This window comes from Protopterus annectens, chromosome 1.part0 (genome assembly GCF_019279795.1).
Source record: "Protopterus annectens isolate FY-2018-M chromosome 1.part0, PAN1.0, whole genome shotgun sequence".
NCBI classification, from domain to species: domain Eukaryota; kingdom Metazoa; phylum Chordata; order Ceratodontiformes; family Protopteridae; genus Protopterus; species Protopterus annectens.
In genome coordinates this window covers 1924170565-1924184296 of record NC_056725.1, presented here as the reverse complement: position 1 = coordinate 1924184296, position 13732 = coordinate 1924170565, and the positions used below count along the sequence as shown (strand labels likewise).

General features: G+C 39.7%; 1 protein-coding gene across 2 annotated transcripts in view; it reads left to right on the top strand.

The window, feature by feature from the left end:
- DNAJC21 (DnaJ heat shock protein family (Hsp40) member C21) overlaps nt 1-12071 on the top strand; it is a 718487-nt gene extending 706416 nt beyond the window's left edge. The window contains exon 12 of one of the 2 annotated variants that reach the window (XM_044070174.1): nt 11001-12071. In XM_044070174.1, coding sequence (XP_043926109.1) covers nt 11001-11162 — 162 coding nt within the window. In that variant the 3' untranslated portion in view covers nt 11163-12071. Of the gene's footprint in view, nt 1-10997 lie in introns of both variants that reach the window. The other variant, XM_044070166.1, reaches the window with a different exon arrangement.
- Nucleotides 12072-13732: the final 1661 nt, after the last annotated feature.

Below are 13732 nucleotides of genomic sequence, written 5' to 3'. Positions count from 1 at the left end.
TATATTCCCCTTCATTGCTAATGTATCTCCCTACTCTAATCTGTGCACAGACTGGTTACTAATCAGCAAGTCAATGTGAAGACACACTCCCAACCTTAATAAACTTTGCTGTCTCTTCTCTCCTTCACTTTACAGGTAGTTTGAATTATTACTTACCCCCTCTGAGGCCTTCACTGATTGCCTCTCTGGTTTCTTTGCATTCCACCTGGTTTACACCTCCTTGTGCTATCTCCCTCCCCCAATATAAAGTCTATATTAGAATCCTGCTGAGCATGGAGCCATCTTTAAATTACTAGTCTCCCACCAGGACAGAAGTGCTCCTCAGCAATTACATTCTGCTTGCCGGTAAGCCATTAGACCTCAGGAATTTGTTTTAAAAGTGTTCAGATTTGTAAAGTAATACTTACTTTTTCTTTTGTCTTGATTGGCTCTGCCCCGCTCCATTCGCCCTCGCTAACGCTCGGGCTCTCTCCGCTGCCCTGCCCCCTATTCCCTCCCACCCCCACTACCTCTACATTTATAGTAATCACAGCTACAGCTCACCCTCATCACCTCCACCAATCACAGCTCCTCAAGTCATATCACATTATACCACACCAACTTGCTCCACACAAAATACTCCCAATCACTCATTCCCACTAGGCATTTTTTACATCACCCACACTACTTCCCCATCCACATATAGTGCAACCCTATAATTCCTCTTCAGACCCCCCACCTAGAAACAACTTAAACTTTATAACCATGACTATCATGCAACTAAGTCTAGTCTGTCTTCTCATAATTCTTTACAACACCACAAGTTATCACTCTAGCAATATCCCTAAACTTAGTAGCACAACACTGCATTATGCATTCTCGTATACAGACACCACACATTGTAAAAATATCTGCCCACAGTTATTCAAGAACTACATAACGGACCAATTCAGGACTAAACACATATGCTCTCATTCCTACTCCAAAAAAACACAATACTTTCTCACACTCCTCACCAAACTCCAACATCTGTATAACCATTTTAACTCCAGGCTCACCATAAGTGGGGATATCCACCCCAACCCAGGCCCAAATCCATCCTGTCCAACTCAAACTGCTCCAACACAAATGTCAGAACATAACATCCCCACTTTCTTCATCCTTGGGCAAATCAACAACAGCAGCAAAACAAACCATCTTTTATTGCTAAATATTAATATTAGAAATATCAAAAATAAAATACCTGAACTCCAGGCCACAATAGCACACTACTCCCCAGACATAGTTGCTTTAACAGAAACCTGGCTAAATAAAAACATAGCTAACTCAGAAGTTCTCCCTACCGGCTACAATATCATTAGACAAGACAGACCACTTCGTAAAGGGGGTGGAACTGCCTTACTGTACAAGTCAAACTTAACTGTCCGTCAATTATCAAACTCCTACCCCAATAATTGGGGCATACTTATCTCACAACTTCAACTTCACCCTAAAAAGGTCATCACCACAATTGTGATCTATATTCCACCTGGTAATACACCTGCTAGCCTTGAAGACGTCTTATCCTGGTGTTCTTCCACATACTCACAAGAAACCCTTATTCTGGAGGACTTCAACCTAGATTGGTTCACCTGTATATCAGAACCACCAAGTAATGTAATAAATCTCCATGGCTACCAGCAGCTAGTCCAAATTCCAACTAGATGTGATAAAAAAATCTTAAAGGGAATCCATCCTTGACTGGGTCCTAACTAACAACCCCACATTGTACCCTCACACAGGCAGTCTCCCAGACACCTTAAGTGACTACAACATAATATACTTTATACGTAGTAGAACAAGCACATGCAAAACCACTAACTATATATCCACTAGAAACACAAAAAAATTCTCTCCTGAGGTCCTCAACACTTTACTCTGTAACTGTGACTGGACCCCCCCTAAAAACCTTCCCACTTGACCAGTCTGTAGCATATTTCAACAAAACATTTCTACAACACCTAGACACTGTCGCTCCATTGCGCAAAATCAAGGTTAGAACCTCTACAAACTCCTGGCTCAGTAAAAAAAACAAACAAATCCTGAAGTCCAGAGACACTGCCTGGCTTTACTATCAAAAAAACAAAGAAACACAAAGCCTAACTAAGTACCAAGCACTGTGCAACCGTGCAGAAAAATGCATTAGGCTGGACAAAAAATCTTACTACATAGCATTACAAACTAAATACCAACACAACCTGCAAAAATTTTGGAAAAATATAAACCAACTACTAAAATCCACCCAAATGGCTACCACCAAACCAACCACCCCTGACACTAAAGTTCCCATCGAAACTCAATTCTATCCTTAGTATCACAGGACAGTTCCTTCCTCACTATCCCCCCAAACACAAATAACACTAATACAAGCTTTACCCTCAAAACAGTTTCCACCACTTCAATCAAAAGCATGCTCTCTAAACTAAAAACCTCATCAACAGCAGCCGACCTACTCCCCAGCTATTTCTTGAAACTTACAGCAGATGCTATTGCTATCCCAGTCTCCACTCTCATAAACAGATCAGTTGTTGAAAACTATGTGCCCAAACTCTGGAAAATATCCTATATTACACCCATACATAAAGGTGGGACCTCCGCTGAACTTAATAACTACAGACCCATTGTTTTACTCTCCCCCCTGGCCAAAATCCTAGAAAAATGCATCCATATCCAGATGCTAAACTATCTCCTAGACAGCAACATCCTGTCACCTACTCAGCATGGTTTCAGACCTGCCCATAGTACCACTACAGCCCTGCTCTGCTTCACAGACACAGTAAACCGTCTCAAAAATGAAGGCCTACAAGTGTCAACTCTTTTTTTTGGATATGTCCAAAGCATTTGACACAGTCTCACACCAAATCCTGCTAAACAAACTAAACCAATATCATCTATCAAATTCCACTCTTACTTGGTTCCAAAGCTACTTAACTGTTAGGTACCAAGCTGTGAAATGGGAAAATTCTCTCTCTCCTCAGCTGCCCATAACTATAGGAGTCCCACAGGGTTCTATCTTAGGACCACTACTATTCATAGTCTTCACAAATGACCTCCATACCTCCACACAGCATGCATCTATAATTCAGTATGCAGATGACACTACCTTAATCTGTTCTGCACAAAACATTCCCACTCCTGCAAACAACTCAACTAGCATTCTCTGACGTTGAAAACTACCTTACCAAAGCCCAACTTATCCTCAATCCAAAGAAAACTCAGCTTATGATTATAACCAATTCTAACAAAAACACTAACGGTCAATTCACTATCTACTCCACTAATGCTGCTTCAATTGCTCCAGTGGCACAGGCTAAGCTATTGGGAATAACCATAGACTCCCACCTAAAATTTGATAGTCATCTGAACTTAACTATTAAAAAAGTACATGCCAAACTGGGGTCGCTCTACCATATCAAACCATTTCTTACCAATAACACAAGATCAGCCATTGCTCGCTCCCAACTTCTATCCACCCTACTCTATGCATCTCCCATTCTGACTAATCTCAACAAAACTGAACTAAGCAAAATGGAAGCCTGCTATAACAGAATTGCCCACTTTGCTGCAAATTGCTCATATAGAACTCATCACTGCACTGCTTTGAGACAGCTCCACTGGCTTGAACTGCCCAACCTCCTAACCTACAATCAGCTCTGCCTCTGTCATTCTATCTATTACCTCCCCAATAAGTGTCCTGCCCTCAAAAACCTAGTACAACATCACTCAGCCAAAAGGCCTCTTAGATCATCAAGCAAACTACTACTAGAAGTCACCAACAGCTACAATAGCTTTGGAGATGCACTATATAGTAGTTCAGCGGCTAAAAAATGGAAATCTGTCCCTACAAGCATTCAAAACACGTCATCCAAAGCCTTCTTTAAAGACCTCATCAGGCAACATCTCAAGGAAAGTTGTCAGTGCCATGATTGCTCCCCAGGCTAGTGAAAGCGGATAACACATACATACAAAATCTAGAGCACTTGAAAATAGTTTTCAATCTTACTCACAAACACTGGCTAATCTACAATGTATGTACTGTACCTGTGTACTATGTATGTATTCTACCTGTGTTCCAAATTTCAGCTGTACACCACAAATCTATTAATTACCTTTATTTATAAAATTAATATTTTTTGTTTGATCTCTCCACTGTAACTGTTTGTGCCGCATACCACTGTAAAAACATGTCTCCTGTAATTTGTGTGTATACTGATCATGTCTAAATAACTAAATGTGTCTGTAATTTTTCTTTGTGGAGCTTTTCTCCCCGGGCCTATGCTGAAAAAGGGCCTTTTCGGCTCAGTCAGTCACCCCCGGTTAACAAATGTAAAGTAAATAAATACTGTCTGAAAAGTTAACTGATGACTGAGATCCACTTCCAAAGCCTGAAGCACCATCCTGCAGAGGTTGTAAGATTTCGTGCCCCCTGCTTGTTGACATACCACATCTCTGTAGTGTTGTCTGTATACACCTTCAAGGGGCCTGGAGAGAACATGCAGTGAAAAGCCTGATGGGCCAGAATTAGAGCCCTCATGTTGATATGGTCTGATTTCTGTTGGGGAGTCCAAAGACCCTGAACTTTCAGGTGACCAAGAGATGCCCCCAACCCCATGTCTGAGGCATTGAACAGCTCCTGAGAAGAGACTGGAGGCTGAAAGGGTCGGCCTGGGTTGAGAGTAAACTGTCGAATCCACCACTTAAATTCCTTCTTGAGACAGGGAAGGGGAGATGCACTGAAATTCAGAGGGTAGCAATACTGCAAGTCAAACTGACTTGAGGTACCATTGAAACGTCCTCATATGCCGTCTGGCAAGAGAAAGTATTGGAATAGAAGAGGTCATGATTCCCAGGGCCTGAAGAAACTCCTTGCCTGGCATGGCAGTCAGAGGAAGAAGTGACTGAAAGAAGGCTGTCAATGACAAAACCTTTGGAGGCAAAAGAGAAGCCAACATTGGTACTATCTGAATCCTGCATCCCAGGTGCGCACAATCCTGAGAGGGAGTTAGGACAGACTTTGTAAGTTGATAGTAAACCCCAGACTTTGAAGAAGAGAGATGATGAACTGCAGGTCCTGCAACAATTGACTGGGAGAAGGTGCCTAAAGCAACAGATCGTCTAGGTAAGGAAAAATCTGAATGCCTTGGAGCCTGCAGAAGGCAGTCACAGGAGACAGGTATTTTATGAATATCCCTGTGACAGTAGAGAGGCTAAAGGTCAAAGCAGAGAACTGAAAATGAAAGACGCAGAGAAATGTTAAAACTTCCTGAAGAGAGGGTGAATAGGGGTGTTGAAGGTAAGCATCTTTCAGATCCAAGGACACCAGAAAAGCCTGAGGTAATAAGAGAGGAAACAGAGTTTTAAGAGTAAGCATCCAAAAAAAGGATCTTGAGAAAGGTGTTGAGCTGGGAGAGATCCAAAATAGGTCTCCAGGTTACACTCCTTTCGAGGCACCAGGAACATCCTGGAATAAAAAGCCCTTCTCACTTGGGAAGAGGGAACAGGTTGAATGGTCCCTTGGTTGAGCAGGTACCCTAGAACCTCCGGGAAATAAAGAATTTGCTCTAGAGGAGGATGTGGAATCCCAGAAAATGTAAGGAGAGATTTCCATACCATGAAGTAACCCTGACAGATGATAGAAAGAACCCAAGCATCCAAGTGATGAAACGCCAGTTTGAAAGACAAAGGGAAGGGTGAAGGGACAAAGGAACCTGGTCTAAGGGGGCAGTTATCAAGAGAAGCAGGCTTATCAGATAAAGGAGGCTTCTGGGCCACAGAAATCTGAGAACCCCTAGCAGAGGGAGCCCGCCTTCCACCCTTCCTGCCCTTAGTGGCCTGGCGGGGTTGCCTGTGAACCAAAGCAGACCTAGAAGGATAATTCCTCTGGAACACAGGGATAGGAAAGACAAAAATATGTTTAAGGTCTTGCAAGGCTTTTCCTTTCTCTTGAAGAGACTTGCATATCAGCAGCAGCAGTCCCTAAAAGATGAGTATTATCCAAATGAGCATCCAGTAACTTGTCTTTAATGTCCTTGGAAAGAGACTGGAGATGAAGCCAAGAATAACACCTCATGACAGACTCAAAAGCCGCAGCCCTAGAAGAGCCATCAGTAGCATCATAGCTACACTTAATAGTGGTGAGCCACTTGAGAAGCAGAACTTTAAAAAAGATAAGGCAGAGGATTTACCATCAGAATCAGTGAGGGCAGAGATAACCTCACAAGCCTGAGCAGTCAAGGTCAGAGCATACTTGGTCATGTGGGTCTGGTAATTATCAGCCCTAAAGGCCAGAGTAGAAGCAGTGCAAACTTTCTTGGCAGTTCTCTCCATTTCCCTGCTCTCCTTATCAGAAGACAAAAGTTTGGAAAAGGGCAAAAGTGTAGAAGGTTTGTCATTAGAGACTGACACCACAGCAGGATCAGCAGAAGGACATTTAAATAGAAATAGACAATCCTCACGTTTCTTACTAGCAGGTGGCTGAGAATCAGACGACTTGGAAGCAGCAATGAAAGTGTCTAACAATGCAGCCAACAAAGGAGGAACTGCTAATGGTTTAGGAGTATCTACCTGAAGCAACTCATAATATACTCTCTGAATATCAGACACTTGACAAGAATCCCGCTTAAAGAATTCCATCATCCTAGCAACTGTGCCTCCAAAGGACAATTCTTCAAAAGGAGACTCAGGTTTGCAGACTCATCTTCATCATAACCATAAGGCAAAAGGCATCTGTGAAGAATAGGACAATAGACCCCTCACCAGCCAGGGAATCCTCATCCAAGGAATATGGTTTTCTAAACCATTTAGAAGGGGTAGAGTTCCAAGGAGGAGCGGATACTGTAACCCCATAAGGAGGCTTTAGGGCCATTAGGGCAGAGAACAAGCCCTGAGTAAACTTTTGCCATTCCCTTTGAAGATCTGTAGGACAGATCGAAACATGCTTCAGTTTTTGTCTTTTCTTAGAAGGGACATTAGTCCTAACAAATACCAGAGGTTCTGACCCATTGCAAGAGTCAAGAAGAGAACCCAGAACTTGCTGCTGACCAATATCTGCGGAACCCCTGTAGGACCTTCTGAGATAATAAACTGCAGTTCCCCCTTGACATCTAGAGCAGACACAAATGCAAAGCCTCAGAGGATGTGTAAAAAGACAGATCCATGCTGTTTTCCAGTGGTGTCGCTGCAGAGGAAGCCAATGTAAACACCAAATGACTTGTAGACTATTAACGTGCTTATAGAGGGGACATCTGGTGGAGGCTGGACAGCTAAAGAATCCGGATGAGACTTCTTGGCCTCCTTCTTACCTAGCGGGAGCATCTTAGATTTAAAGGATTCCACCATGGTCCCTGGGCTGATTGTCAAAGCCATTCATTTTCAAGGTAAATGGCCGGGGGAAGACAAATGGCATATGAGTGTCTTAGGCACAAATGCCTTCAGGTACTACAAGAGGTATGGTTGTTGGACGCACCCAAATAAAAATGGCACTGTTTATGATGATCCTTTTGTGGAATCTGCCACCCACACTGACATTTTCCCCTCTTGGATGACATGAACTGTATGTAATGATTAAAAAATACAAGACTGAGTCTGAGACAGTAAAATAAAAAAATAAAAGTAACTCAAATGGGGCACTTATCTGGTGGTGTTAAATGTTCAGTACAGCACTAAAGTGTTCAAAGCAACTGGCAAAAATGGCATTTGAACTGACGGCAAATAAGTTCTAGATAGTTGCGTCTGTACATCCCTTTTATGCCCTATGTTCTGTGTGGGAAGCATAAATATGACATTCTGCACAAACAAGATTTTTTAAGCTTATATATACTGGCCGACGACAGGCTGCCCAGGGCAGGATATTCCTTCTGTAATGAATACTGCAACAGTGATATAGAGGGATATCCCACAATATTTCTAATCTGGAAGACTGCTGTGCTACATGCTGTCATCTCAGCTCAGAGAATATCAAAACTTTAAGCCTTTGGTGTGTAAGGGACCACTTCTGATCTTATATAGTAATAGCGTGAACCTGAGAAGCAATCCTTTATGCCCAGAGTTATGCCAGTGTTTTCTTTGAATCAGACTATCCAATTACATTTTTTTTTACTTCAAAATACACAGGAAAAATAATTTTGCATTTTTTAGATGTACTTAAATGGCTAAGATGTTACGTAAACGGGTCCATTTTCACCAAAAAATCTAACCAGTTATTCGTCGCCTTTGCAGTAAAGAAAGCCCGAGTCAGTGACTAAACATACCATATCTAAGTGGCTAGCACATTGTTTACAACTTTGCTATATCTCCTGACTTAAACACCTGGTGGTCTCAGTTAATGGTCACAGTACCAGTGCTGCAGCCACAACTGTGGACTTCTTTAAGTGGTTTCATACCCAGACCATCTTGAAATCAGCCACTTGGACATTTGTTCATATTTTTTTAAAACATTGACATGACATTGACTCCAGGGCTGAGAAGGGTTTGCTACATCTGTTCTATAGAACATGTTACAACCCAGCATTTCTTTTCAGTCCTCCCACTTGCCATCCTTAAGCTGTGTGAATCATCCCAGTAGTTATGGCTACTGTTACAGTGATCTAACAAAGAACATAGTACAACCATATAGAACATGGAGCAGTGATCACTGTTCAAGTAGATCACTGTTGCAGTACAACCCTTCCCTCACCATCCTCATTAGTTTGTCTCTCCTCTTCTCCCCACATTTTTCTTTCTTGATTGTAAGCATCTTGGACTGAGTGGGGTACTTTTCCTTTACAACATCTCCTTCAAATTCCTCCTTGCCTAGGGTCTTGGGTCTGCTTGAGTGTGGGTAGTTATTTTGGAAGGCTGATTACCTCCCTCCCATCTTCCTTGCTGTAGTCCACCCTTGGCTCTTTTGTATCTTGCAAGGGCTTCTTGTTTCCTTTCTGGACAAGAAAGTTGTAGGATGATGTAGGTGAATGCTGGTTTTATACTGGGAGCATTTTGACATCATAAGGGAATGGCGTCTGCTACGCTTGGGGGGAAGGGTGCTGAGCTCTTGAATTTAGCCAGGCAAATGGGAAAGCCTTCAGCTAAGTCCCAGAAGTTATGACTATTGCAACAGTGATCTAACTGAACATTTACTATTATAGTTATTTCCTACACAACTATACTTTTTTTTCAGTGTTATAAATGATTTTGCATTATGAGTATGAGGAGGTCTGCTGTCGATGTAAATTATGCAGTATTTTTCCTACACTGTTTATAAAATGGTAAGATTGGTACAAGTGTACAAAACAGGGCAGTTTAAATGCTTTTTAAAATGTAGACAAATAGGTTTGTAAAATAACTTAAGTGGTATTTGGATGCAGAGGAAGCTGGATGGGTGAGGAAAGAGTTGTCATACCAAGTAAAGTAAAAAAAAAAAAAAGCAGATAGTATGAGAGTTAACAAGGAAGACTTGTGTAAAATGTAGAGGTGTTAGCAATAGAAAACAAAATTATCATGCATTCATTTAGACTGTTGATAACCCACCTAGAGTGGTACATGGTATTTTGATAACTTCATTATCCTAAAGGCATAAACCAGACAGAGGCTGTTCAAAACCTAGCAGAAATAATAGCGCACAGACTGCAGGAGCTTAAGATATTTAACTCTAGGGCAGGATAGAAATGTTAAAGTGGCATAAGAATACCATCAGATGTCTAACATAGTACATGTACATGAACCATACCTACATTGTGTATCCGTTTCTATGTTGGCCTGCCCATTGTAACATCTCTAAAGGTCAGGGGGATCCAGCTTTAGTTCTGTTTATTATCATTATAATGTAGTATGTGCACATAAGCAGTAAATTTGTCAATGAGGGGGGCTTGTACATGAGAATTATCTCCAATTTAAGGAGCAGCAGAAAAGAGTGAAAAAAAAAGTTGTCTTAATAAAAAGTAAAAAAGAAACTGTACGCATAAATCAAGATCATAGTAGGCTTGAAGTGTAAAAGTACAGTATCAACAGAAAGCAGGCTATAAATGTTTATATATATATATATATATATATATATATATATATATATATACACACACACACACACACACACACACACAGTTTTGAAAAGCATTTTATAAAACAGTTTGTGTGATTTTAAGGCACAAGTTATTTAAAAAAATAATATGATACAATTTTTGTTAGCATTGTGTATCTGCATTTTTGTTTATTCATTTGTTAACTGGATAAATGACCTGGTCTGTCTCAGGCCGTTTTGAACCATGACTCAGGCCATAAGAACAAAGGTATATGAGTATTTAGAGTAGCCATTCAAAAACATGATTATGGAAGGTGAATGGGTACTGTACAACCCAGAGAGAGAAAGAACATACTTAACTCCACACAGTGACCTGCAGTCAGAATTCAGCCCTGGAGTCTTGAGCTCTGAGGCAGAGGTTTTAACCAGTAAACCACAAATGTTTTTCCTTTTTAATGGCAATGGCTACCAGATGTACTCACAAAAGAGTTATTAAAGTTTAGAAAAACTATTATTTGAAGTTTTGGAGGAGGATGTTTCTGCCTGAGTAACTTGTATTTTATGCTGACCCACAGGAGCACTGGTTTAATTATTTCTTAGTTGAGAATAAGTTTTATTGTACATGCTTAGCAATAAGCATTCAACTTTAAATTTATTTATGATTATTTATTTATTTTACATTTGTTTACTGGGAAAGTCCACCTGGACACATCATTTTTCAGCAGACGCCCAGAGAGAAAAGCTCCACATAACATACAATGTAGACAATATACAAGACAATTATAAAAATACAGGGTACATACATTTAAAATATATCAGGAAAACAGAGTCAAGAAAAATACATGAATCATGCAGACTAACATAGCCAAGGAAGTTACAAATTTTGCAGTCATTTTGAGGTAAATAAATAATATTTTTTTAATTAATTGAATAAAAATGGTGTGTACCTTGGTAGATCATTGGATGAAAGTGTTTTTTTTTTCCTTAGCAGAAGGAAGTTCCACTTCGTTGTGTTACCTGTGAGCGTGAGTACTCATCACGTAATAAACTGTTTGAACATTTGAAAGCTACAGGTCATGCCAAAGCACTTCAGCCTCACACTGTAGATGGGCCAGCAGACAGAAGTAAAAAGGAGAAACGCAAGAACAGATAGTTAGATTTTAGAACATAAACTGCAATGGTTGTGGTGAGGCCTTGGAAACTTGACTGCTGCTCTGTTGAAAAAAGCCAATAGCATTCATATTGGAAGTGCTTCCAAAAGCATTACAAGCTCTGAATTTGCACATTTGTAAATAGAAGGAAAGTACTTCCTAACCTGATCTGCTTATTTTTAATTTCTGTTCTCATTGTCAGCACAATTTCCATTTTAACATAAACCTTGCTTTAAGTACAGTATTTATTGTTTACAAAAAATCATTTTCCTACATGAAGAGGTATTTGTTTTGACTTGCTGTGTCACCCACAGCCTTAGCCATCAAGTAGTAGATCCTTATCTTGGATCAGTCCGTGGAAAACTTAAAAATGTCTGAGTTAAACATCTGTACAGAAATAAATACAAATGAAAAAAAAATCTTTTAAGTTTTCATTTTTATTATATTAGTTGCTGCAATATCACAGTGATGCTTGTTTTCTTTTCTTGTACAAAGAAGGAACTTGATCATTTCAGAAGAAGAATATATACTAATTCTATACCTTAATGTTTATTTTTTGTTAACTTTGAGCTGATGTAACAATCACTAGTGTAATGTAAGGTCTGTACAGTACAACATGCACTTTTCTTATAGGCCTTAAATCTGGTGCCCCCTGTCTCTGTGGGTAAGTTATTTAGTTATTCCTTACAATGAAAGTGCTCCATTTGTGCTTAAAATCATTGTATTTCTGTTAGTATGTATGTGATCAGTGTGGCTTGCAGAATAACTTCAAATTTGCTTGAACCATTGTTCCTCTCATTCCGTGTTGAAAATATAGGAAAGGTGATCTTGGGTTTTAACTGTGTGTAAAGTCAGATTTTGTCCAATAAACAGTATTTCCATCACATATCCTTCGTTAGTTTGAACCACAACTTCTAGGCTTGCTTAATTTCTTCCATATTTAATGTTGTAAGGCAGTTACGAAAGTCAGAGCTGCTTTTCACCCATCAGTAATCTGCAACTTTGACCACAATAGTAACACTTGTGATAATTATCATTATTTCAGAGATGTTTGTAACATAATGTACATGTCCTTTTACAGTCATTGGAAATCCATTGTTTTTTTCCATCACATAGAAATAGTTGTGATAGCTGCACGGTCAAAATGAGTGTAGCGGTAACATCATGAATTGTGCTTGAAGGAGCTATAATTGTGTCTGTCCTTATAGTTTGGCACTGGTTTCTCTGAAGTTCCTGCATTCTAGGGTACATAATTTATACTGGAACATGTCATACAAAATGTATGCCTAGACTTTCAGCCAGACGTTTCTGTTGCTTGCATAATTTAGATCTTAATCTTACTGTCATTGGTGAAAGGTTCCTGTGCTCAGTACCTTTCTCTTTGGTTGAAATAAATGATTCAGTACTTCTTCCAACATTTTCTTTGCTTCCCAGGCCCATCCTTGTAGAAGGAAGTAGTAGTCCACAAAAAAAAAAAAAAAAACACAAAATATGACCGGTCAAAAAAGAGCCATAAGGAAGAAGAGTGGACTGTTGAGGATAAGGAAGAAATTATGTATTGTTACTGTTATGCAAGAAGCAGACAATTTCAAGATGGAAGACATTCATATTAAGAGAGAAATTAGAGGAAATAAAAATACTTGCACAAGAAAAACTCATAAGCTTCAAATGTAAATTTGCATTCATTAATACAGCCGATCCATGAAAAACATTACATAGACCAAGAAACTCCAGAGATTTTAATAGGTATAAAATGGGCATAGGAGGAAAAGGAGATATAATACGGTGCAATATTTATGTAAAGGAGAAAACCAAACTATTCAGTACAAAAAGTAGCTTCAAAGAAATTTTGTTTTTGTTTTATTTTTGCAGTGTGAAATTTTCCATATCAGAATGCCTTTGCCTGTATTTCTTTTCAAAGGCAGAATGTAGAACAAAAGATTAGTAAAATAGAAAATAAACAAATAGAAACTAAAGTTCTGGATTACCTGAGAAGTGAAGGATTTAGTATAGAAAATCCAACGCAGGTAATGTCACAGCATGGTGAAACAGTGAGTCGAATTAAGGCAAAACAGGTAGAGCAGGAGGTATCTGAAGAAAAAAATGGACATGGGAGAGAAAAAGATCTGATATGGTGCATTATTTATACAAAGGAGAAAGTAAAACTAATCAGTACAAAAAAGTACCACCAAAGATATTTGAAAAGAAATGCAGGCAAAGTCATCTATGTATGGAAAAAGTACAGTTGTGTTAAATCTTACCATAATGGTAGATGTCCTTGCCTTTACTGCTGCAGTATTAAGTATATGGGGTTACTTGCCACAGAAGCCTTACTTCCTGCCAGTCTTCCAAAGACTTCTGAATTTAAAAGGTTTGTCAAACATGGCCATATGTGCCCTGCGTAACGTAGGGTGTAAAGGTGACATTCAGGCTTACGAAAAACAACTGATTGCCCCAGGAGGAACACCAGTCCAAGGAAATAAAGAGATAACATGTATATCCAGGAGGGTAAAGAACTAGGGGGATGGAAGGAGGGAGCGAATACTGCACCAGTGATGGCAAGGACATCTAC